This window comes from Nelumbo lutea, chromosome 8, assembly GCF_056320005.1.
Source record: "Nelumbo lutea isolate HS-2025 chromosome 8, American lotus-T2T, whole genome shotgun sequence".
In the NCBI taxonomy this organism is placed as follows: Eukaryota; Viridiplantae; Streptophyta; class Magnoliopsida; order Proteales; family Nelumbonaceae; genus Nelumbo; species Nelumbo lutea.
In genome coordinates, this window is record NC_142691.1 from 15,781,672 (window position 1) to 15,808,471 (window position 26,800).

The 26,800-nt window shown below is 38.2% G+C and overlaps 2 protein-coding genes and 1 long non-coding RNA gene across 4 annotated transcripts; 1 reads left to right on the forward strand and 2 right to left on the reverse strand.

The window, feature by feature from the left end:
- The first annotated feature begins 219 nt into the window (after window positions 1–219).
- Window positions 220–4,858, forward strand: LOC148842977 (uncharacterized). The gene is made up of 2 exons (XR_016103484.1): window positions 220–734; window positions 4,536–4,858. It is a non-coding gene; the product is annotated as an uncharacterized LOC148842977 (long non-coding RNA).
- A 2,480-nt stretch (window positions 4,859–7,338) lies between these two features.
- LOC148842978 (SNF1-related protein kinase regulatory subunit gamma-like PV42a) lies at window positions 7,339–9,752 on the reverse strand. Its single transcript, XM_088956907.1, has 3 exons — window positions 9,262–9,752; window positions 8,458–8,809; window positions 7,339–8,008 (listed from the first exon to the last, which is right to left on the reverse strand). The coding sequence occupies exons 1-3, from the start codon at window positions 9,699–9,701 to the stop codon at window positions 7,667–7,669; spliced, it is 1,134 nt and encodes a 377-aa protein (XP_088813033.1). The 5' UTR covers window positions 9,702–9,752; the 3' UTR covers window positions 7,339–7,666.
- Window positions 9,753–10,611: 859 nt separating this feature from the next.
- LOC148842979 (protein TOPLESS-like) lies at window positions 10,612–21,202 on the reverse strand. 2 transcript variants are annotated; one of them, XM_088958909.1, is made up of 26 exons: window positions 21,032–21,202; window positions 20,694–20,868; window positions 20,399–20,578; window positions 20,132–20,245; window positions 19,883–20,041; window positions 19,589–19,766; window positions 19,375–19,498; window positions 18,795–18,907; window positions 17,783–17,951; window positions 17,569–17,678; window positions 17,398–17,467; window positions 17,177–17,250; window positions 16,950–17,045; window positions 16,777–16,872; window positions 16,539–16,666; window positions 16,170–16,404; window positions 15,792–15,956; window positions 15,618–15,716; window positions 15,266–15,412; window positions 12,978–13,085; window positions 12,716–12,895; window positions 12,494–12,622; window positions 12,180–12,275; window positions 11,741–11,929; window positions 11,377–11,543; window positions 10,612–11,267 (listed from the first exon to the last, which is right to left on the reverse strand). In XM_088958909.1, the coding sequence occupies exons 2-26, from the start codon at window positions 20,771–20,773 to the stop codon at window positions 11,087–11,089; spliced, it is 3,387 nt and encodes a 1,128-aa protein (XP_088815035.1). In that variant the 5' UTR covers window positions 20,774–20,868; window positions 21,032–21,202; the 3' UTR covers window positions 10,612–11,086. The 2 variants fall into 2 exon arrangements, with proteins under 2 accessions (XP_088815035.1, XP_088815036.1); XM_088958910.1 differs by having other exon boundaries at window positions 20,694–20,856; window positions 21,032–21,182.
- Between the last annotated feature and the right edge of the window lie 5,598 nt (window positions 21,203–26,800).

Here is a 26,800-nt window from a genome sequence, read left to right on the forward strand (position 1 = left end):
TAATTAATAGAACTTAATGATGGAAAAACAAAAAAAATAACTTAAATATATGATTGAATGAAATGAATGCAAGTTAATAATAAATATTGGATTTAATGAGAGAGAATTAAATTCATTAAATATCTTAAAATTATCTCTTTTCAACTCAAAGCAAAATTGAATGAGGAAAAACACGTGGATACAGGAAGAAGATTCGGAGGGATAGGCAAAATTGAACGAGGAAAAACACGTGGATACAGGAAGAGATTCGGAGGGATAGGCAAAATTGAATGAGGAAAAACACGTGGATACAGGAAGAGATTCGGAGGGATAGGTGTTAAAGATCAGTACAACATGCTAAGCAAGCGGATCTAGAAAAGTGACTTCAGCCCAGAGGGGGGAAGTACGTTCGCAACAATTCAGATCTGGGCGAAAGGAAGAGAAACCGCTCTGATTCGGAATCTAGTGAAGTGCAGGCTTTATGTAGAACAAAAAGGAGAAAAGAGCAAAACCGCGAGGAAGACACTTAAGTGGACTTTGTTTCGGACACTTAGCAAGTGCTACCGGAGTGGGAGAGCGTGACAAACCTGAAAGAGAGGGACATCAACAAGGAAGTGTCAGACGAGGAAATGGAGGTAGCGGAGTGGATTAATGATAACCCTTACAATTGCAACAGGATGCTGTTTAAAGACAACTCAAAGGAGAATACTGGAAATGGAGGAGGCATTGGGGGAGGCAACTCAACAGAGCAAGAGGTAACAGTCTATAACAAAAAAATCCTTTTATTTTAATGGTAAAAAAGTTAGAACTGAAAATCCAAATTTGTTTTCAAAAAAAGATGGGAGGGCTTTGGGAAAACAAGGAGGAACTTTATTGTTGTCTGGAAAAATTTTAGCATGCAGAAATTGGCAATCCTTCAAAAGGAAAAAAAATTAAAAATAAAATAAAAAGGGGAAGGAAAGGGTTAAGTTTCAATAATGGAGGAATACTATTTAAAGTGGGTCTTTTTATAATAGCCTAAGGCCGAGTGGGTTTCCTTGGGGTCTACTGTTGAAAGAACTAGAAAAGCACAGGGAGAAAAGGGTGGAAGTTTCAGAAATGTTTAAAGGGTATTGGGTCTATCAATTGAAAAGGGTGAGGGAGGCTGCCTAGAATCAGCCCCCAAAGTAGTCATGCTAATTTTGATTTGGAACTGCCAGGGGTTAGGCTCTCCCTTGACAGTTCGGGGTCTCAAGAGAGCCTGCATGGAAACTAAGCCAAATATAATCTTTCTTAATGGAAACGAAATGCTTAGTAGCTCAATGTGGGAAAAAACTGCCAGGGTTTAATGATTGGGAGTCCTGGGGGGTGGCTGCGGAGGGTCTAGCAGGGGCAATGATAATCCTGTGAATTACAAATCAAGCAGGCATGTGCAAGAATAATTACAGCAGATGTGGAAGATGAAGCCGAGGGAAGGTGGAGAATATCTTTTGTCTATGGGGAACCAAATAAGCAAAAAAAGGATAACTTTAGGAACCTATGGGAAAGACTGGCTCATTTGCGTGATGGTCCTTGGGTCAACATAGGAGACATGAATTTGGTCTTCAATAAAGAAGATAAGGAAGGGAGAAAGAAAATATCAGGAAGTCATTTGAGAAGGAATAGGGAGTTGCTGAGAACTTTAGGCTGCAAAATCATCCGAAGCCATGGTCCAAGATTCACTTGGAATAACAGAAGAGAGGAGTCAAAAAATGTGAGAGAGAGGATTGGTCTAGCTATGGTAAATGGTGAGTGGCTGGATTTGTCTCAGGAGGCCAGGGTCCAACACTTACCAATTGGGGGGGTCAGATCATATACCAATTATGCTAGGCACTAACTTAGTTTAGTGTAGAAGGTACAGACCTTTCGGATTTGAAAATATTTGGGCGACCCAAGAGGACTGCCCAAGATTGGTAACAAAGGTTTGGTCCTAGATCAGCAATAGTGGTGGCCAAAAGGAAGTAGTGGAAAAAAAAAACAACAAATTCAGAACTGACCTAAGGAAGTGGAACAGGACAGTATTTGGGAAAGTGTAGGAAAGAATTAAGTCCATTCAAGTCGAGTTAAAAAGGAGCAAAATGCTCCAAGCAGTTCCTATACTCAGTCAAGAGTCAGTCAGCTTGAGAAGGATTTGGATGAGGAATTAAAAAGAGAAGAAATGGTTTGGGCTAAAAAATCTAGGCAGAATTGGCTAAACCTTGGAGATAAGAATACAAAATTTTTCCACCATTCAACTCTAAGGAGAAGAGCTAGAAATAGGATAGCGGTTTTGAAGGATGAAGGGAATAATTGGATATCAGGCCAGGACCAAATTAGAGATCATCTAGTGGGGAATTTTGTGAAGATTTTCGAATCTATCAACCCAAATGCAGAGGAGCAACTTCTTAATGTTATATCAAACCTAGTAAGTGATGAAGACAACCAATGGATGCAAAGAGAGATAGAAGAGGAGGAAATAGTGGAGGCTTTGATCCAAATGAACCCTCACAAAGCTCTTGGGTTGGATGGTTTTCCAAACTATTTTTATCAATAGTTCTGAAAGGAGGTGGGACCCACCTTTACAAAAGTAGTCAAAGATTTATTTCAGAAAGGAGAACTTCACAAAGAGATAAATAAAACGACCATTGTGTTAATCCCTAAGTGTAGGTCTCCAGAAATGATCATTGTGTTAATCCATAAGTCTTTGCAACACACTGTATAAAACAATAGCTAAGATAATATAAACAGACTTAAGCCATTTCTACCAAATATTATAAGTATAAGCCAAAATCAGAATGCTTTTGTCCCGAGTAGATCCATTCTGGATAATGTGCTAATCTCCCATGAACTCATCCACTTTATGAAAACTACCAAAAAAACAAGAACTTCATGGCTCTAAAGTTGGACATGAGTAAGGTTTATGATAAGGTAGAATGGCCTTTTCTGAAGACAGTGATGCAAAGGATGGGATTTGGTCAAATCTTTATTTAGTGGGTTATGCAGTGTGTCTCTTCAGTCTTCTACCAGCTGATTATTAATGGCAACTTGAGTCATACTTTCTATCCAACCAGGGGTCTTAGGCAAGGAGATCCTCTATCCCCGTATTTATTCCTCTTAGTCTCTGAAGTGTTATCTTTGGCTATTAATAATGCTCATTCTCTTCGTAGACTCTTTGCAGATGATTCCTATGTTTTCATAGAAGCAAACATTGAGTAAGGAGGTCTGATCTTGGAAATCCTCCACCAATATGGCCAAGCTTCAGGACAACAGGTGAATCTCTCTAAATCTGAAATTTTTTTAGTCCCAAAATGCATCATAGATTCCAAAAAATGATATTCAGGGTGATGGGGGTTAAAAAGGTTGTTTCTCCTTGAAACTACCTAGGTTTACCTACTGGGCTAGGAAAGTAAAAAAAGGGTGCTTTAATTATATTTGTGAAAGATTGGAGACCAAATCAAAGAGTCGGAAGGCCAATTTTCTTTCTCCTATAGGTAAGGAAGTGTTGATTAAAGCAGTGCTAATGGAAGTCCCAGCTTATACAATGTCAGCCTTCCTCATTCCTATAGGAATTTGTGAAAAAATTAGAAGAATTCAAAGACAATTATTGTAGGGGGAGAGTAGCATGCAAAGAAAGGTTAACTTAGCTCTTCTGTCTAAGCTTGCCTGGACGGTGTGTACTAATAAGGATAGTCTGTGGTGCAAACTTATAATGGGAAGATACTTAGGGGACAATAATTTTTGGAGCTTTAAAGCTCCCAAATCCTGCTTGGGGATTTAGAAGCTTATTGGCAGGGAGAAAAGTGCTAAGGGAAAGGGCTTCCTGGAGTGTGGCCACTGGAGAGGATCTGTCACTGTGGGAGGACCCATGGATAAATGAGTTCCCTCATTACAAACCAATGGGTCCTCAACCCAAAGACAGTGGGGCTGGGATTATAGAAAATTAAATGATTTGTTTGACCCTTATACCAGTGGAATGATAAGCAAAATCGAAATACCTAGAAGGGGAAGGAAGGATATTTTAATGTGGAATCTAGATCCAAAAGGTAAGTTCTCAGTAAAATCAATTTGTTAGTGTTTAGCCAACAAGGAATAACCATCTTCTCAAAGATTAACCCAAAGCTCCTCTGAAAACAAGCCATGGAAGAAAATATGGGCCCTTAAAATCCCCCAGAATATAAAACACTTCTTATGGAAATGTTGCCATAATAGTATAGCAGTAAAACAAGTTCTAGTGAGGAGGTAGATAGGAACTGAAGACCTTTGTCCAATTTGTGGCAAAGAGCCTGAATCTGTTATGCATGTCCTGTTTATGTGTGATCATGCTAGAGCTGTTTGGTTTGGTTGTGACTTAGCCATTTGGGCAGACATGTTTTTCTCTTTTAATAACTTTTTTGATTGTTGGGTTGGTGTATTAATCAAGACCAGCTGCTATATTTTGTGGGAGAAGATGCTCTGGAACTATCTGCTATTGTGCTATGGAATATTTGGAAAGCTAGAAATGGCTTCATTTTTTAGTCTGTATCCCTGAGCCCTTTTAATGCTCTTCATGTTGTTCGCAGGTTGAGGATGGAAGTAAAGAGAGCCTCCTCTCCAAAATCAATCGATTGTTCTCTGCATAAAAAATTGGTGGACAAGCCTTTCTTGCAAAGATGGCTGGTGTGTGAGGAGTGTATTGCTATGACTGATGAAAGCTTTGGAGCAGGCTGTAGTGCTTTTGGTTTTTGGGTTTCTGTTAACAGAAAAAAACTTATTTTTTTGCTAAATGTGGACCTTGTAAAGTGTTGTCTGCTCTCTATGCAGAGGCCATAACAGTTCAAGAGTGTGTTTTGTTCCTTTATGGGTTGGGCCTAAGCTCTATTAATATTTTTCTGTGACTCCTCTACTCTCGTGTCTGTGGTTACCAGGAGATCTTTTAATTATGAGCCTGTTATCTGGCCGATCCTTCACAACCTATTTGCTTTATCTGACTTCTCTTTGAAGGTAATTTTGGCAAAGAGGGCTTCCAGTGGAGTAGCGCATAGGCTGGCTGCCATAGGAAAGAATGGTTCTCAGAAGTTCTGGAAGCATCCCCCTGCCTTGGATGCTCCCGCCTTTTAGTGCTGAAGATGTGGCTCGTATGCTTGACTTTGCGGAGAGGACTTTTGATCCTCAGTTTTTTGTGGTTGTGTTCTTTGTTCTTTTCTTTTCTTTCTGTTGTTGCGTTGTTTGTTTTCTACCAAAAATAAAAGAAAAAAACTCAATTACTATCAAGAACCAATTACCATATTTGCCATTATTTTTATTAATAAATTTAAGTTTAAATATAGAATAGTAATTTTATCAGATAAATACGGATACACCCGATGCAGAATTCTGAATTCCAGCCCCCCTACTATTAGCCCTCTCTCCCAATAAACCACATCCTGCCCGTGAATTTGGCATCAATTCATGGTCAAGATGCATTCCCCTTGTATTATGGGGCTATACAATTCTGGGTTGATTGGTCATTCTCCTAAATTTTATCGTTAGGAAATTTCATAAATATATTTGAGGTAATTTGTGCTTTTTAAAGCAGTATAAATGTATTTACACTATGGATATTTATATTTTTTTTCTTTTCAAATAGATTAAGTTAGCTAAAAAATGTCAATGCCAAATCACCGTGGTCGTGTTTTGTTTGTCACCCTTTCACTGCCAATGCCAAATCAGCGAGAGAAAATAAAAAAAAATACAGCATTTTTCGCAGCAGGATGAGACCCAACCCGAGAGAGAGAGAGAGATCCCGAACGCATCCCGCAGATTTTTTTTTTTTTGTTTTACTTTTTCGATTGAAAATGGAAGCTGAACATTTTTGCTTTTCTGTTCTATTTCCACTGTTCGTCGCTCACCGGTTTGTATATTCATTCATGGTAGCTAGTAAGGCGCTAGATAGCCCCAGCCTAGAGGCCACTGTTGTTACATGGATTGCTGACACCAATGATGATCCACTACAAGTTTCAAATGGAGCGTAGCCCAGCAGAAATGTATCCCCATGACTGTGTGTGGTCTCTGGTCTTCACGTTTGCCGTGAGTGTTTTTTTTTTTACCATCTATGGCTCTGTTGGAGCCACCTGCTTTCTCTCTGCTACTGAAATTTTCGACTACTTGTCCTGTTTTTTGTTTGTTAACCACATTCACAATAGAAGTAATAGAAGTATAGAACAGAGATTATCAAGAAATTGTGTTGAGACACAAGTAGGAAGAAGAAATTGATATGTGGAAGAGAGATATCTGCATTACAGCTCTCCTAAGTCGTAACGGGTCAAGAAGCTCTATTCTAAGAGCTATATCAAATCAAAACATTAGCATTATAGTGCTAGAGCTCTCTCAGTGGATAACCCAAAAGCTCAGACATCAAATTTTCAAAATGCACAGGGGTAGTAGGAACTATCGAGGCTGTCTTAAATCTTATTTTCCACTTCTTATTTCAATAATCTTTATCTATCATTTATTTAATTGCCAAAGAAAAAAAATATTCTTTCAAGAACCAAACACCTATCCTCTCTCTCTCTCAACCAAAATTCAACATAGACAAATGATTGCAAGTGAACAACATAATTTATTAGCGTCTGTTGCATCGTTGCCGTTATGCTGTAATTTGCAATAAAAACTATTTGCTCCATTAATTCCACTTCCTTTACCTTGAATAAGCCATAAGGTATGGCATGGTTTTCTCAATTGAAACTTAACGAATCTTATAAATCATAATTAGATACGTTGGTATCGATCCGCGAATCTGTAATCTCTAGAGGTGGGAGAAAGGCAAACATTGATGTGCTAAATCTGATTGAACTGTTGATCAAGGCTCAATCAATTGATTGAATGCAGTTGCTAATTTTTTATCATGTTTCTTATGTTCCTCCCTCAAATGTAGAATTATATATGTAGATCAAGCCCATTCCAATATATTGTGTGTTTTGTTGGTATTGCGCACTCCTATAATTGATCAACAATTCCATTAATCCCTATAAATTAAATCAATACAACTGACCCACCAACTCTGCTCGCCGGTCTTCGTCCTGATTGAAATCACTCAGCCAACTTTTTTCTTTTATTTTCTTCATATTCTTCGATTATAATCGTGAAAATGTCAAAGTCCAAATTCCCTTTCTATAGTTCTTTTTTATTTCTGTGTTCATAGTTCTCTTAATTTCTGTGTTCTTGCTGCTGCAGTTATAGTTTGTCTTGAGACTACAGGCAAACAAAAGGTGGTCCAGAAGTTGAAATCAAGAGAACCCAGATAAGAAATAAAGCCAAATCGCATGAGAACCCAGATAAGAAATCAAGACAAATCCCATGCATGTGGGAATCAAGACTGTCCAATTAGAATTTGGATTTAGCTTATGCTAGCCAATTAGACAAACTTTCTATTTGGAGCAGCTGAAGGTTTAAACTGCAATGCATACATGTCAGAATGTGCAGCAGGTGGAAGATGAAGAGTTTGTTTTTAAATTCAAAACACTACAACTGAACATCGTCCCATTATAACTCTGAATCACTGCTCTGCATTCCTTCCAGACTTGCCTGACAAACATGAAATTCCAGACAACTCACAACCTGCTCAGGAGTCGGTATGTACATGTTAACATGTTAGCCTGTACTGCAGAGGTCTGAAACATCATAGCAGGCACCCAAAGACACCAAAACACCTTCAGTCGGCATGTACAGACACTCATGTCGCTCCAAATTCGGACAACAGTGACTCCCTTATCACTCGAATCATGTCTGTCAGTGATACAACTCCTGTAAGCAAACCCTGTTGGTCTACAACCCACACTCGGTGCACATGTGCCTCAACAGCCTTGTCAATGACTTCAGAAAGGCTTGAATTGGCGTAGCAAGTTACCAGTTCTCTTGCTGAATGGCCTAAATCACCCGCAAGATTACTGGGGGCTATTGATATATGCTCTATGAACTCTATAACACCAATAGACAGCCATGACTGCAGTAAAGCAATTGGGCATCCCCTCAGATCGCTTGCAGAGAACGTTCCTATGAGTTTCCTACCTTTTCCCTGCAATACAGTTATACAGGCAAATGGCAAGTCAGTGCTGGAGAAGTAGAACAACGTGAAGCAGAACTTAATTCTATGAGTTGTAAAATCACCTAGGATAGTGAAGCAATGTTCAACCAATATCAATGTGGTTATCTAGGTAGTTTCTTTCTTTTTCTCCTTTATTTGGTGTATCAGTTGTGACAGAACCCATGACTTCAGTGTTGTCACCATGGGCACTTTGATTAAACTTGAATACGATGAAAGATTGAAGAAGAAAATGTATAATTGAGCTACTCCAACGGTACATACTATTAACCACTTCCACAGACAACCAAAATTTCTGTAATATATATGATATAGAATTTCCATTTCAAATCCAGATTGAATAGACTAAATGAATAAAATCCAAGCCTAATCCAGAAAGAAAAAAAATCACTTAGTATAAGAAGAAGCTTGAGAACACATACATCGATAAGCTGGGTGTGATCTTCTTCAGTAGCATCTGAAGCTTCAACAATTGGAACAGCACTAAGGGAGGCAGTCCTCATGCATTTAATAGCTTCTATGACTTTTGCCCGGTTGGTTACAGCAAAAACATTTTCAGCAATGACCTTCAATTCTCCAACACTGCGTGATAAGATATTTCCCATCTCAGAGCTGTGCATCCTCAAAAAACTCAAGACATCCATTTGGGTGAGCATCCGATAGCTACATGATGATTCTTTCAGCTCTGCTCCGGAAATGTTCTCCGAATGACCCTCCACTGGAACCAAAGCACGGTGTATACCTTTGCTCAGCACTTCCATACAATCTATAATGCTGCACTTCAGGAAAAAGAAGAATAAAACACAGGGTGATCCAACATTCATCGAAGGAGGTTGGCACAAGTGTCCACGGAATTAGTTGGGTAGTACACGAATAATGCGTTTTCTACTTTCAAAGAGGATCAGAGATGTCTAAGTAGTCATGAAATTTTAGACAACTATACTTTGTTGAACAATAAACAGCACTCCTGAAGTGAGATATTTTTTTTCTCTTCTACAAATTTCCCCAAAATGTCTAATATCCGAAAGTGGTGTTTGGTTTCAGGAATCAAATATGCAGGCAGGTTCTCTGTGTTACCACTCTTTCTTCGAAGAACAAAATAACCCAGGATCAGAGGAATCTAATATTTGGGTTGCAATAAGGATCATGAGAAACATATACATGAACATGAATATGAGAAGTATGGATTAAGGAGGGAAATGGAGATAAAGAAAGAAAGAACCTGCCTGGTGTTGGGTTTGAGAGTCCATAGACTGAGACCTTCTATACAGTGGCCGATGATGGAAGAGACGGGGACCGACATGCGCTTATCCAAGTCGGCGCCGTCACCGTTCTCAGCGATGTGGGCCAGGATGTCGAACACGGTGATCATGCCGATGTAGTGCTTGCGTGGAGCACCGGTTTGCTTGTCGGACTCGAGGATCATGGAGCCACCGGCGCCGATCCATTGGCCAGGGGGCGCAGCGACGGGGACAGCCACCACATGGTTGGCAATCAAGGCGTTCATGGTGTGGGTGAGGGAAGCCGTGTAGGGGACCTCGACGAGCCTCCTTTTCTCGACCATGAGATCCTTCACCTTCTTCTCCCTCCACCACCATTGACCATGACCACCTTCGACAGACTGTTGGTGTTGGGTGTTGTTCTTCAACTCCATCGCTGCTTGCATTGTCGCTGCTGGCTGACACTAATAAATATAAGTCTAGAGGCTTAGAGAGCTTAGACACAGAGTCCCCCACCCACATTTATACTAATTTTGGAGGAGGTTATGACGTTACGTAATGGAGCGTGTACGTGTCGAAGCAAAGCAACATGGCAGAGTCGTAGTTCTGCCACCTCACGATTAAGCTTAAAAGACGGGACGATTCGGTGTGCTACACATCACAGTCCCATGACCGTCGACTCTAGCCGTCTGATTGGGTGGGCCCAATTTTAAGTGAACAACAAGGCACAAGCTCAACTCAATACCCCGAGTATGATTAAGGGATTGTTTATGTTGTCATTTGTGCGGGAAGCGGTTGTAGGGGCCCAGTTGTGATTTGGGCTTTTACCTGTTTAGGAAAACATAATAAGTAAAAGAGAAAGGTATGTCTAGTTGATATGCGAGAACCCACTATAATACTATAATTCTGATGGTTAAGCGTGGGACGATGGAGAATTGTTGTCACTGGCAGCTTTTCTTGTCCAGACAGGCGAGGGTCGTGGCAATTTTGGAGTTGATTTCTTTGGCATTACTCCCACATCCCAAAAGCCCAGAAATCAAAGATAAAAACAAAAGCCCATATGACCATATGAGCACTACTCAACTCAGTACTCACAAATCTAAAATCCTTTGGAAATCTGGACCTCGTAGTGGGGAGCATTTTTCTGTTCTTCAATTTGTGGTTCAACCGTTCAACATTTTGGTTGGAAATCTGACTCCTTTGCTTTCCCAAATCCTACACATTGCATTGAGACATTCATATCTACGTATTGTGGTCCAAGTGAAGTGACCCTAATTCTCTGCATCCACTAACACATTTCATTTGCCATTCAGATCTGCCATTACCATATGTTTTTCTGTTTCACCGTTCAAAGGATAGTAAGCAATCTAACCAAATGGCGTGTATGCTTGAATCTGGAAAGAATAACACTTCAGAATAAAGTACATCAGAAAAACTCCCATGATTCCAATTTTCAACCCCTGATTTTTGCTTTGCATTGATTGAACTTCACCTCCCACCCAAACAATTACCCACCCCCTCCCCAAAAACAACAAATAAAATAAAATAAATCGAAGACAAAATGCCTCTCATACATTTACACCATCCATCATTTTTTTTTTCTCTCTCTCTCACTTGATCACAACGCACGGGAGGGGACTGATTCCTATCCAACTGTAGCCAGAGATCAAAGATGTCGCCTTCAAATGTTCCCATGTATCCTGTATGCTGAGAGATTACGTACGTCATGCAGCTTCCCCGTTAGATAAAATGCCCCCCCAGCCACAAGGATGAGTGAAATGAGATGCAAGCGTCAAGCGGTAATTCGTCGTCACTGTGATATCCTTCACCATCACCTCGATGGTTGATCTGAACCAGCCATTCCTGAACCATTCTCTGGAGGTGGTGCGGCGCCCCATTTTCCTTCCGATTCTAGTGGTTCAAGTACATGAACTCCACCATCGCTCAGTCCAACGGCAAACTGACTGGGTTCAGACGGATGAGCCGCGATAACAAGTGGACACACCCTCAAGCTGCATCAAGTAAAACATCCCATGTATAGAGAGAGAGTTACTGGGGGAGCAAACTTGCAATGTAGATAGTGGAGTCATCATCCATTCATCAGTGACAGAGAGAAAATACCTTGGATTAGAAGGCAGATAAGCAGTAGGATTAATCCGACACCTCAATCTGAGTGTTGTAGAAGTGAAAACACCTATACTTCCATCTTCAAAGCTTGTGTAAATGGACTGGCTATCGCAGGAATATGTAGCATGTGTGATTTGACCATTTGGTTCTCGGGCAAACCACTGATGGAAAACAAAGTTTTAATAGTAAGATCACTAATACCCCCTATGGTAAGCACAACCTCAGAAATTCTTGCAATGTAGCAACCAGGAATAATAGAGACCGTGCATGAACACAAGTCAACCAAGCATCATGAGAAAAATTATCACAAAAAAGAAATTACACAAACCCTAAAAAACTGCATGCACTTCCACCTTACCTGCTTAAGGCACTCTAGTTTAGACACATCATATATCGCTATTTGTGTCTCATGGACAGTCAGTAAATGAGTCTGATCTTGGTGAAATTGGACACGTGTCTCTGCAAGAGGAGCTGGCACTCTCCCTGTTGGGATCTGCAAGAATTTACTACCCTGCTTCTCCCATTTATCCGTACTCCAAATACAGAGCTGGAAAACAATTAGAGGAGGTGTAAGTGGATAACTCCATAATGGAATTTGCAATTTCTTCAAGGGCAGCAAATTACTGAACCCATGCCTTATTTTCCCCCATTCTATCATCCTTTTTATCCAAATAAAGAAAACAGCCACCAGAGAAACCATGTGTTGCTATATTTTTGAGCATTCATACTTTATATAGAATTACAGATGGCATAGATAGGTAGGTATATAGAACTTGCAGGATGTGAATATTGCATACCTGAGCATCAGCTCCTGAAGATACAAGCACATTTAGAACGTTAGAGAAGGCAAGGCCTGTTATTCTTTTCTGATGGCCTTTGAGCTTACTTTTAACCTGTTGAAAACAAACACAACAGAATCTCAGTTTGCTATTACATCTTTAATTAACAAAACCCAGTCAACAGAATCTCAGTTTTAATAATGGATATGGGCATTAAATAGAACAAACTGGCAAAACAGAATTCATGTAGCCAACTACATATAGTTGGGATGAGGCTTGGGTGGTGATGATTAAGTAACAAAATCTAGGATTCAGTATAAGAAGATCTTAACCTCATCAACCCGGACATTGTAAATTTGAATTGAGGAGTCTTCCATGCCTATAGCAATGATGTTATTGTCCTGCGGATGGAAGGCAAGAAATGTAGCTGCCGGTGGTGGGGGCATGAATGTTGTCATTGTCTAAAGCACAAAAAAAAAGGTAAATCAGTATGCACTGTTGGTTGTTTGTCTTGAAACCCAAAGAAAAGTGCATGCCTATGACATGCTATTTACCTTGAATGTCATCATGTTGAATAAAGAAATCTTCCCTCCTGAAGCTGACATAACATAAGAATCATTCTTTGAAAGTGCAAAGCATGGAACAGCATCTTCAGGGTTCGTGTCATTTATTTCGTTTGTCATTAATATTCCACTTGCAGGTTGCCACAGTTGCGGTGGTACAGTAGCAGTTGCCTACAATTGGTAAATAATTTAGTAAGAGCTCATGGGACCTGAGAAGATAAATCGAAAATAAGAACCCATTACCAAGACACACCTTCCCTATGTTTCGCTCATTCCGTTGCCATTTCCAAAGCTTGTGTACTGCATTTGATGCTAATGCCAGTATAGCAACTCCTGAATTTGTATAAATCAATCTGGAAATCTGCAACAATTGATAATATTTATGAGCAGAAGAGGAAAATAAAAATACCATGTAGCCAATCAAAACCTATAGAAAGATCAATGAAAGACTATAGTTGACTCAATAATAGAAGAATACTGAATTTCCCAAGAAATGTTAATGGTAATTGAATCTTCAAGTTACATGGCAAAGCATGCCAAACAAATCTATTGAAAAAAAAGAGGCTTAGAAAATAAATCACTCAAGCAACACAATCCAAGAATAATTTTTGGCTATTGATCAAGAGCCCTATGATGCAGGGACCAAATGAGTGGTCAGTAGTTTGTGTTGCACAGTATTTGACTTGTATGCATCTCAATGGGAGTTGATCATCTCAATCAATTTTTCCTCAAAATGGATTGGAACTGCCTAGTTTCCAACAAAATTTATCAAGTTCACACGTCTATGTCCTTGTAAAGCTCCTAATGTTTACCAAATATCACTGGCTAATCTCATATTTACAGAAAATCATATAATATGTCACAATTGCACAAAATGAACCAAACTCTATCTTTAAATCCCATCTAAGAGAAATGCCAACAAACATTATGGTGGTTATTCTTGGCTAATAAGCAATTCTTATATAATTAGAATCCAGTGAAATAAATGAAATAGTAATCAATGTGTATTTCAATAATTTTTTAAATAGGGTACCAATATAATGTCCAAATAAGGTTCGTGGCTAAATGGTAATACAGATACTTCCACAAAGGAACTGTACTCACTTTAGTTGAACATAGGAAAACCCCCCAAGTCAATGAAGGAGCTTATTGGCCTCCAAAAGATATACTTTGATGTATGACTTGAATGAAAAAGAATGAAGAGGAAGCAGCTCATGGAAAGCTTTTATCAGCAGGTCTACTGGATGCCCCACTATCAAACAGCTTGAGACCAGATTTAAAAAGAGGAAAAGCCAAAGCACTTAGAGGTAAAACAGCTTGTGTAGTGCCATCATTTAGGGTTACTGAGTGAGTTAGCACACCATGTACAATGCAGCAAATATTGTATTTAGCAATTTGACACCCACAACAAGCCAGCATGAAGTTCGTCAGAGCCATGAAGGCAGCAAGTCAAGGTACTACCAAGTCACTGCAACATGTTAGGTTGCTTTAACAGAGCACAGTAGTGCACCCTCCCACTATAGCTTAATGTAGTAGATCAGTCCTTCCCAAATTCTACTCTTCTTTTTCAAGAAAACTAATCCCAAATTAAATTTGATGATTACATTGCCATATTAGATTGTGTGCTCTTACACTCATACAAGTAATGAAAAACACACCAGAGAAAAAGAAAAGGAAAAAATATGAATTTAATTGACGCTGGAACATTCAACAAAGAATGAGGAAGATAGTTACACAATTAAAGTACCAGCATCCTCACCATTACTATCCTTGTGCCAAGGCTGAAGGCTTTGTAAAAAACAAAGGGGGAGATGCAAAGGATTTGGTGGATTCAGGTGTCAGTAAACAATTTTAGGGCATATAGTTTCAGGGAATAAGCATCGAATGCATTCATCAATGATTGAATCAAATATAACCATTTTAGCTGCTGCAGGCTATTGCATGCTTCTTTCAGATACACTTGTATCTAAATCCATGTGTAGCATCCTCATGTCATTGATGCCTAAGCTAATCAAATAACCTACCAAATTTTCACCACATAAAAGTTGTACAAAAACCTAAATTTATACTGTGCAGTTTTCTTCCTCTTATTATCTGTTTGTTTGTTTGAGAGGAGGTCGGGGGGACATCAGGGGGTTGTGAGTTGTAGAACAGCTCTAATGTCATCCACCTCCAAGCTGACAACTATGCATGTAAATAAAAAATCAGTGAATTCTCCAAATATGTACTCACAGCATGTGTTTGTACATAAAATAAAAAGAGATTAGCTGATATTTTGATTAATATCAAGTAGATGAATCATCAAAAAAGTAGTTGACGTGAAGGTTAAACTAAACATGCTGCAAAAGTCATATAGCAATAGGCCACACAAGGAACCAACAAGGTGGATTGGCATCATGCTGAAATTTGAATGAACCAACAAGGAACGTAGACTTGCTAATCTTAAATGTTGGTCTCCATGACACTTGCATGTGAAGATCCAGAGAAGTTGGAAACCCTAGTCAGTAACTTCTAAGGGCTTGTAAAACAGAGTATCCATACCTTCGCTGCTGACAAATTATCAGGGAGCCTCAGGGAGCGGCAATGAGATGGTTCGCTGATTTCAGTCAGTTTCCAAATCTTAGACTTCTCTATTGATTCGTCCACAATCCTTGGCTTCACATCTGCCAAACTTCTGCCCTCGCCATTCTGATAAAAATTCAGTATGAGTTACAAGTGGATGCACAAATACTGTGGAATACCCCAACTAACATATCGGCTCAAAAATAACAAAATCAGAACTGTATAAAGCAATAAATGGAGTGGTTCAACCACAAATGATTACAAAATAATACATGAATAAGCACTTTATAAGGTAGATGGCCATCCCCTGAAAAATATTTTAAATACTAACCAGCCCAACCATCGCTGTTACTGGAGCACTTCGATCAGCAACCCCCATACTTGTTCCAGTTGTAGCAGTTACAGCAGCAAATGGGTTAAGTGTGGGCCCCTGCATGACAAATCATCACCTACATTTAACAGATGTGCCCTTGCACAGGTTAAAAGATTCTAAAGATAAGTATACCCTCATAGCAGATCCAGAAGCAACTCTAGAAGCATCAAATGGACGACTTTCTATTGCATGTATCAATCGAAGCCCATCTGCATTTGCAAGAATTTTGACCCCATTGTCGTTCGTTGAAACAGCCAATAGTATACCTTCCTTGCTGAACCGGATATAAGGAGATGGCTAGAAAATATTTGAAACAAAATAGATTAGCAAAAAAACATAAATAAATTCAAATAACCACAAAATGAAATCTAAGCCATTATAATAAAAATGTAATGATAACTATGCTATTATTATAAAAAAAATAGTAATGAAAGCTATTCTACTACTGGTAATCTGCTCTTAAACAAAAGTCAAACTAAGTAGACCACATAATGAAGCATATTCTATTACCGGTAATCCACCATCTGCTTCAGTAGTTGTCAAGAGGTTTACATTGTCCATGTCCCAAAATTTTATTACAGACTCATCACCAGCCGCTAGGAATCGATTTTTAGTGGTATCAAACTGCACAACACCCACAGAACGTTTTCCACAACCATGATATGTTCGTTTCACAGCTCCCTCACTCTCATTCCATTCCACAATGTACGATTCCCCATCCTTACTGGTCCCGCATGAAAACAATCTGAAAGCAATATCATACAGACAGATGCTTCAGTTAAACATCATAAAATTTAAGAACTCAGTCTGTCATCATTGTGATGAGAAATGGAATCATTACAATTAATAATTGAAGGAAATACAAAGCACCATGTATACCTTGTCCCATCGGCACTATATGCCATCCTGGTACAATAATGACCTGGTGCATCATAGTCAACTCTTGACCCCAAGTTATCATACAACCATGCTTTGATCTTCCCATCTAATGCCGTTGAGAAGATAAACTGAGGGAAGAGAGAGAAGAAATGAAGAAAAAGATTGACATCAATAAAATGATCAACAAAACAAGCAAGTAGACCAAGAGGGTTTATTTACTATCAGAAGTTGGCATTACCTGTATATTTTCCTTATAATGTGGGCATACAGAGTAGACAGGTGCTTCATGACCTTCAAAAGTGTACTGCTTGGTACCAGATACTGCATCCCATACCTGCACGTAACCCACGGTTAAACATAGAGACCCCAAGCTTCAAAATCCAATCAGAAAAGATGTTTAACAAACCAAACCTTTATAAGCTTGTCATCTCCACAAGTTACAAAGCACAATTGCTTGTTTGGGTGAGAGAAAGCAAGATCATTAACACCACCATTATGAGCATCTATCTGAATAAGAAGAAAGGATATGAAACAAATTCAGCAAATAATAGGTACGGAGTAAAGAAAAGCTAGGGGAGGTTATTCAGAAATAATAAGAACCGTTATGAATAAAATTATAATATTTTGATTGATCAAACCTCTAGGTGGTGCCGTAGATCATCACCTCCATGGTAAGAAAACACGTGAACAATGTGCTTTGAGTATGCAACACCTGAGGTGGACCCACAGGGTTAAACAAGTGGACAGATGAGCATTTCTTAAATAATTATCTAATATTCAAACTTTCTATTCTCAAGCATCTAGTGTATGACGAAGACAGATATTTATTTTAAAAATAAAATCTTCTTTTAAAACATACCAAAAAGGCTTCCATCAGGGCTCCACGTAACACGGTTGACAGATATTGGTGTTTCCTTTACCAGAGCCGCCTAATCACATAACAGACAGATTAACCTCAAGATTGAGATTCTAAGGAGGTCAAATACAATTTTCTTGTTTACTAAGTTTAATTTGGCACAGGGAGTCATACCTGCAGAGGCACTGAACATGCTGAAGGGTCCCAAACCTTGAAGCTTCTAAGAGCAAGCCTATCCCTGCTAGCAACCTCCCACACCATGACATCACCAACATGTGTTCCGACTGATAGAATGCCACACATCAATCAAAAGCCAGACCAAAAATGCATCCTCCTAGAAGAAAAACCAAAGGAGATAGATGTTCCAAATGGACTATATCTAACTAACCAAGAAGTAAGGTTTGATGCACTGGATGGAAATCCAAGCTTCTGACAGCAGAACCTTGATTCAGAGTCATTACAACAATCTTGGGCAAGTCATCAGAAGAGTACAAGCTCTGGGAATGGCTCTGGCTGGCATATGTGACAGGCATGATATTAACAGGTAGGTTATTTACCTGCAAGGAAAATCAGGAAAAAAAAAACAGAATTAGTAACTCCCAATTAACAGTCACAATAATAGTAATAAATAAAGAAACAGTAGTAGTAAGAATAACAAGAATTGATAACTCATTAGTATTAAAAGCAAAAGAAAGAATGCACAAGTTACTAGAAATGATCATTAAGTCTTAGTTTATTCCACTTTTTAATTCAATAAATTAGTTAAGCTAAAATTCTAGACACCAAAACAGAAAAATTAATAATATTACTTAATATGGTGACAATTATTTGGGCAGGAACCTTTTATTTAGAAGGATCATAATATTTGGTGTAGGAAAATATATTCTACCTCCTAAGCCTTGAAAGATACTTAAATCATTGCAATCTTTAGTTTTCACTGTCCTTAGAAATAATCATAATTTGCAACTCGTTAAGAATGCATGGGAATTACCTGACAATAAATAACAAAGTCATAATTGGTAACCCATAAATCATGTCTTTTAATGAATTAATGAACTACAAGTGCTGCACAAACTCTTGCACATTGCAAAGATTACTATAGCTAACTGCATTTATGTGTTTGCAATTTCTTGGTCAAGAAACGTTCTAGGACTAAAACATCCCTAAGCAGGAAATATTTGTAAATAACCATAATTGGTCCTATTGTTAAAAAGACTTTTAAATCCTTTGTAAATCATCTTCCACAAAAGTCGTTCTTTTTGGATAATTTCCACAAAAGTTCATTCAAATATGACTTTTGAACTTTTTTCACAAGCAAACTATGTAACCATTGGTAAAGGGGGAAAATTAACCACCAAAAGCAACCCAATATATAGAAATCCAAATATGTGTGTTTGTACCTCATCTGACATCCCCAGAGGCCTTGATCTCTTCAAAACATGTTCAGAATCTGCTGTTTGGTAATCCATGGCTGGGTTGTTGGTAGTAGGAGTCCGAGGACGCTTTAAAATGGCTGTTGCCATGAGAGACAAATGTAAATGGAATAAAATACATTAGTCAACAGATAAATGCTAGAATTCAAAATAAAGGGAATAAAAGGAAAATGCATAGTTTATATATATTGGAGGAATGAAAAAACCAACTATGTTAGCAACTTAGCACACAAGCTAACATCTTATTCAGAAAACCTGTAATGTATCATACTATCATTAACATTCACTTGTTCCCACATAAACAACAATTCTTCATATGTAATTAAAAAATTTACGTTTATTTTGTGGCACAAAATTTTCTTCAACTATATGTTTAATGAATTAATATTTAATATTTAAGTAAAAGTTAATTTCATTATTAACCGTGTAACTTTAAAATCTTAAGACTTTTAAGATACAAGGATTTCCGGAATGTTTGTGGACATTTCTATGTCATAGAACATACATCCAAACAACATCTTAGAAAGAAGTCCTTAAACATCAATACCTGCATTATTAGGAGCAGCTAAGCCCATTGGCCCAGCAGAAACTGCAGGATGAGGTACAGGAGATGGATTAGCCATCCATCCTGCAAGAGATGATTGAAGGGATGCGGGTGCGGGCTGAAATGGCTGAACAAGTAACACCACAAGTCAAATTTCTAAAACTTAACTGCCTACTCCTCTGCTAAAAAGAGCTGTGGTTCTTCTAATTTTACTTACACCATGAGTAGCCAGTGCTGGAAAACCCCCTGCTTTTGGAATTGTCCCCATAAGTGGATTAGTGACAGGGGATGGAGCTCGAGCACCATTGGATTGTCCACAAGTATGGTCCACAAAGAGGGTTTTTATATCAGGATTAGGCCTTGGATTCTTACAAAGCTGGTGTTGCCAATTTAAACTGCAATCCAATATACAAAGAGTGGAACAGAAGAAAAAACCATTTAGTTCCCAGAAAGTAGTCAAATAAACAAGCATAAGAAAGAGGAAGGCATTGTTAATTCCATCATGATTTACCTCTGATTGATTAGTGTCCTTAGTCTTGAATTCTTCAGGGTAGGAAACTGAAGCTTATCACGGAAAAGGGGGTTCGCTTCAATCAACTTTTTGAGCTCCGCAAGCATAATTGCCCTAGCAGACTTGGTATCTCCATACTTAGATAGCTGCTCGTTCTCCCTGCAAGTAATAATGCCCGCATGATACTCACAATAGAAAAACAAAACAAAAGAAGAAAATTAAAAAAGCAATGAAAAAATAGAAACATACCTGAAGTTCTCCAAAGTCAGAAGCTGCGTTATTTCCTTGAATAGTTCGTCGTTAAAAGCAGCGAACACTTTCAAGTCCTTCACAAGAATTTCTACAGCTTTAGGACGGTCATGCCTACAAAATAGAACAGAAGAAAACACATAAATATGGACACAATTCCTCCTCAAATCCTTGAAAGGAGAAAAAGAAACACAGTCCAACTCAAATGAGTATAGAATTAGTATAAGAAAATTAAATAAAATTAAATTCTTCAAATTCACCACCTACTTATCTAGGGCTTCGAGGTATTTCTGCTTTCGGATCTCAAAGAAGATCTTCATCGAATATCTATTATCATCTACCTTGGTGAATCCAGAGAGATACCTCTCGACCTCGTCCCATTCCCCGTTAGTTACGGCGTCCTCAAAATACTTCATATTGAAGAAAAAACCCGACTCCTGCTCCAATCTTCATAGCACAGAGACAAACCCGACCAGACATCAGCAAACAATCCAAAAATTGTAAATTCAAGCTTCCAAAACCAGAGAAATAGCCAAAAAGGAAAATAATTTCTGCTCCCTACTTGTGGACAGTTTCCTTGAATTTCTCTTCTTCGAGAAACTGAAGTATAAGAAACACAAGCTCTCTGCTAAGAGAAGACATCTTCCCGTCCTCCGACACCAACCGACACCGCCGGAAAGATCGAAACCCTCGCAGATCGGTCCAATTCCAGTAAACACCAACTTCTAAAAGAAACCCTACAGAGCACGAAATTATCAAAATAGGGTTTCCGGTTTGAAAAACTTAGTCCTCAGAAACCAATCAACCGACCAACTCTGCATCAACCAGACCAGAAGAGGAAAAAAAAACAAAAGATAAAATCAAATTAAACAAAAAGAAAATCAACAACAAATTATATACCCCCTCTTCAATTTATTGGGAGAGAAGGTCCAGATCGGCCGAAGATTTGTAGAATAGGAGCAGCAGGACGACGACGAACGGTCGTTTTGTTAGTCTTTTCTTCCCACTTTCTCTCTCTTCAAGACTTTTCTCTCTATCTCTTCTCTTATACAAAAGGATTTGAGGGAGGAAAGATAGAAAGCGAGATGGCTGTGCATAAAAAAAAAAAAGTGATAAGCCAGACGACTTATGATAAGTCAATTGTCCTATCATAAGCCATCTCACTTATGTAGGGTTATTAATATGCCGGAGTCTAGTTATCTCAGACGGGATTTTCGATATTTCGGAAGGAAATAATAGTGTATGAGGAATGTTTACCATTTTCAGTGCATCGCCCCTATATTGAGTCGTTTTCATCGATCTGAACCGTTAAACCAGATATAGAAATAGGCGGTGATGATAAACTCAAATCCAACGGCCAGGGAGGCGACTGCAAATGAACTCGACCCCATGCAGTCACGACTCTCTCATGGATTCCGGAATGAATCTCTGAGAAGAAGAAATGCAAGGAAAGATTCAGTATCTCCCAAGGTGCACCATCAAACGTACATCTGCGACCAAAAGAGCAGAATTCCTGAAGCAGGTGGCGTCGATTAGTAAAGATTTACGTAACGAAGTTACGTATTATGGTATGCCGGGAGTACGATATCTATTTTAGGAAAAAGAGACAGAAGAGGGAAGGAAAAGGAAAAGAATAAAAAAAAGAAAGCAAGGGAAAGGTGGGGAAATGGGAAGTAGGGTGGGTGACTTAAAAGTGTGGTAGGGCTGACGTCAGCTCAGGTAAGGTAGGGGCGGGTTGCTGCTTTGCTGGAGTTCGAGGAAGGAACTTATTAGAGACCGGAGTGGGACTCTTCCATTAATGTGGGACCCGGCCCGCGGAGGTTTTCTCAATTGGAAGAGCTGCTGACAAGTGTCCTGTTAGGACACTAGTTACTGGGTCCCACCTCTTTGTCGATCCTGGCTTATCGGAATATGGGGAGATTGATCACATGGGATCATTACTCATTCTCTTGTTATGCGAGCGCGAGCGCATGAGAGAGAGAGAGAGAGCGCTTTTTGTTTTGGGTAATCTAGAAATAGAACGTGCAGAAGATTCTTAGGACTTGTCTGTCATTCACGGTGTTCTCACACGCAACGGGTGTCCATGACAATTGACAAATCCAAAAGCTGAATGAAATCATGTAACGATCGCAATCGCGCGAGTAGAGAAAGTAATCTCACGCGCTTCAACTTTTGTCAACTAATTTTGAGTTTTGACTTGGCTTCTCTGTCTCTGGCTCTTTTCTCTCTCTCTACACTCTCTCTCTCTCTCTCTCTGAAGTCTGAACTGTCTTGGGTACGGGGCCAGGCCAAAGCTTGCACACTGGGCCGATGGGCTCCCGGACAGATAGCACATGGGTTGAATAGCTGGGGGACCGGGAACTACAACTGGGTGGGCCCCACCTTCGTAGAGGCAAGGCAAGGCAAGGCAACGTTCGGTTGCACATTCCGAACACGTAATTATGATTTGCCCAGTAAACATCCATCTTAGGAGGCATTAAATGATGGGTCTCCATCATAAAACACGTGGCAAATTAGAAGGCATAATGGCCATAATAATAGAGATTAGAGATTGGAGATTAGGAGGTCCCACGTTTTCCTGGAGACTGGAGAGGGCCAGAGGGGATTGTCACTGACGGACGCTAAGCTGTACCATGTACCTCCTTGAGTCCTTCCCCCTTTCACTGTCTATGGTTTCACGGTTTCATCTTATCTCATATCATCGTGACGTCGTCGTTTCAGAGGATTTTTCAAAAAACCGGGTCATGCAGGGGTTGTCCTAGACAAGCTGTTCCATCCATGCCACATGGAGAGTTGACGTGGAAAAGTTGATGGATTGAAATCGGGAGAATGCAACAGCCAACGACACTTGATGAATGGTGAGGGGGTGGAAAGTTGGTGTTAGTTAGAGAAGAAGTGAAAGCACGACGGTTCCGGACTCGAGAGGGTCCATTCTCTGATCGACACCTGGCAATAGCCAGACCAGATGCATTTAAGTAATGGAATGTATGGACTTTCACTTGCAATCTATTAGTGATTTCATTAATGGAGGAATTCCTCCCTCCAACCAATAAGAAAGAAACCGCGTATTAAGTCAATAAATGACACACCAGGGTCACTGTTCTATATATATTTCATTTTAATGTAATTAAGTTGGTGTTATAGATTTTCATCTTTCTCAGTGATCCAATAGCAATTTCAATTATATCAGTGAGGTAAATAATATTTTAAAGACAATGTTTTTATATACGTCTCGGAACATTTCAATAAGTTTGGGATTCTACATAGAGAGAACGTCTCAGGCTCTCATAGTTGAAGCAGAGTGACAGGGATGGTCCATTAATTCTTCTTTTCATTAGTTTGCCGTCCAAGATACTGCAACGAACAATGTGGCAGAAATTAATGCCAATTTGACCTTTGATGCTCGAGCTTTTAGCTATACAAATTTGGTGCATCCTATTCCATGATTTGCATTTTTATCTTATGCTGCAAATTTTGTACTTTTTTGGTCTTTATTTGAATTTGTATATTGCAAAGTTTTTGCATCTAAAAAGCTGATGCAAAATTTGCATCACCTGCCTCGTACCTAGAATGTTGATCATCTCCGACCACACCATTTTGCCTAACACGTACTTGTTCCTCTCAAACAAATAATCTTCATCTTGTCTCCATCCTCTTTCACATAAAGTGCTTCATTTTCTCACAAACAAATAAAATAAAAGTGAAAATTGAAACAGTGCTACATCAGAATTTGCACTCAATCCATTTATTCACATGCATGCTATTATAAATTGATAGAGGAAGATTTGACACGGGATTGTGCATCATCATAAATGAAATTCACACTACAAACAAACTGACCCTTAATATATCATAGTCCAGGTTACCTAAAATAAAATAAGATAAAATAATGGCAAATGTAATACTTAGCAAAGTAAACTTACATATGCAAGAACAGATCTGCTACCAATATATTGGTCTCAATAGTTCTTCTAGCGTGATCTATAAGTGTGCATCTCAAACATGATTGTCATCTCCAGTGTAAAACCCCATCAATATATAACAATATATTGTGGAACATCTTTGAGACGCAGCTAGATCATGTTGGAAGTAATTTTATGTTTGTAGCAGATCCAAATGCGTTATATGTATATGTTTTTAAAAAGACATCCTAAATTGTGCATTTTCTTAAAAAATGATCAAATCGAAACTGACCCAATCTGGTTGGGTCAGGATTATTGAACCAAAACAGATCAAAAATATTAGAAAATTGACCAACTCGGGTTGGTTGGTTTACTGAACAGTCCTAACTAAAATTAATAATTCTTATTAATTTATAGAGTGCAAAAACCTTATATTTTATATTATTTTGTATGCATTTGCGCTGAACATTTTATTTTTATACTCCTTCCAGACTCAACCTAATTGTCTACTAAACTTCAAGCTGCAAAGTAGCACTGTAAAAAGGTTAATGAATACTTCTACATGTCAACACATAGATGGTAAGAGAAAAAGTGTCAATCTCCATTTTTGTTTATGGGAAAGTTTCTGCCTTATAACCTCTTATTAACATATGACAAAACAAGAGCATTTCTAAGTACTAAAAAGTTGGAACTTCAGAAAGGTTCAATATGTGGTAGAGATGACATGGATTGTGCACTTCACACATTAACTTTCATATGTTCTTTCTAAAATAATATAATTCTTGCCAAGAAAAATAAAATATAATAAAGCATAATGAACATCTCTATCTTTTATCTTTAATTCTTTATATTTGACTTGTAGAAGGGACTTCATAGATTGGTGTTAATTAGAAGGGCCCTATATTTGATAGGGGACCGATTTTTTAAAAGTGCAGCAATCCATGTATTGCGAAAAGAGCATTAATGGTTGACATACCCCATAAATAAGGTCCCAAACTCAAATTCATAGGGAATAATGCATATAAGAAAAGATGGATGAACTATAAATGTGGTACATGGTCGGATCTGATTTGTTAACAATGCACTAGTTAAAATGCCCTACATGTATTAATCAATGAAGTAGTTGATCAAGGGAAAGATTGAGAAAAACATTTATGAAGGTAGTTGAACTTGGAAATTCTAAAGTTGACAAAATTTTGAAAAAGACATCTAGCTAATGACACACTACATTCCATTTTTTCCATTATATTTTAAGTATTTATTTGAATAAGTACTTAAAATAACTAGTGGAACCATACAATAAGTGTAAAATAAGCATTTATTTGCGTTTGGAGAAAAAGGGGAGAATAAGTGATTATATTCAAAATAAATACTTAAAAAGACAACCCAGGGATTGCTTATTTTATGCACTTATTCCAACTTCTTGGGAAAAAACTATACCTATCATTTTTTCAAAATCTCGTCGAGTGTCTTCTCCATTTGAGCTCCAGCACAAACCAGCGGCAGCGACGTGCAACTCTAGGCTGAGCAATCATTCCAGGTATGTGAAATTCCTATCTTTTTCTCCATTTTTTGCTCAGTTTTGTGCCATATATATAAATACTTATTGGTTAAGTGACTGGGCAAACACTATAACCCAAATAATACTTAAAATAACTCTAACTGGTTTGAAAAAACCCTCCTAAACACTAATAAGTACTTATGAAATAACTACTTATTTTTTAAACCACTTTTTCACTAAACATAGCTTTAATGCTTCTTTCATATACTTATATGACTGGTTTTTTATGTTTAAAAAAAATAAAAAATGACAAAATTCTGTGAGGGTCATGATGATTCATGAATCACAATTAGGGATGTCAATTTATACCCTATTCAGTGGGTACTTGCCCCAAAAGGGAGTTAATAATATTTTGTATTTATATAAAGAATAATTGGTTGTAATTGAAAATTTTAATGTTTGTTCATATTATTTTACATGTTTATTGATTATGTATAGCAAGAAATAATAAGAAATTAGATTCAAGTTTTAAATCCAACATGCCAATCTGACCGGCGCTCCACCCTCAAATGCGAGAGGCTAGGGTTGAGGAGGGTTTTTCTTTTGCATTTTTCATGTCGGGGGGTGGATTTTGGGGTTTAGTGAGACAAATAAGATCTAGAATTTACAAAACCCACCCATTGCCATCCCTAATCACAACAGTGAGAGAGAGAGAGAGAGAGGTAGATATAGTCCTTTTCTAATTATATTAGGTTGTTGAAAAGTCATTATGTTTATCATTCTCAATATAAAAAGTCCACACTTGGAGATGTGCTTGTTTGGTTTAGTTTCTTTTTGTCTGGACAAGGTTCAGAATCTTCCATGAAATCCTATGATTTAATCATATATTTTTCCACATTTTATTAAAAAAATTATCTTTTTGTATAAACTCTAAGATAAACAAAATAAACATAGAAAACATTACCCAATATTTTAATAAAATAAAAAAATATAAAAATGCTCAAATTTTTAAAATATTCTTAAATTTCATTTCAGACGATTTTGATTCTGAAGACTAAACAAGTGGTGGCTGGATTCTATCCTCTTCTTTGATTAAAGGAAGTTCGATTAAGGAAGTGATCAGTAATGGTTTTTGCCACTTTCATTCCCCATTTCTTAATCTCTCACTATCTCTTCTTCTACTTTTGAGTTTTGAGAGGAACAGTAGTATTATTATTCCTATCAGTCTCCCACTTAATTAGTATCATATATCAATTAAGTAATAGA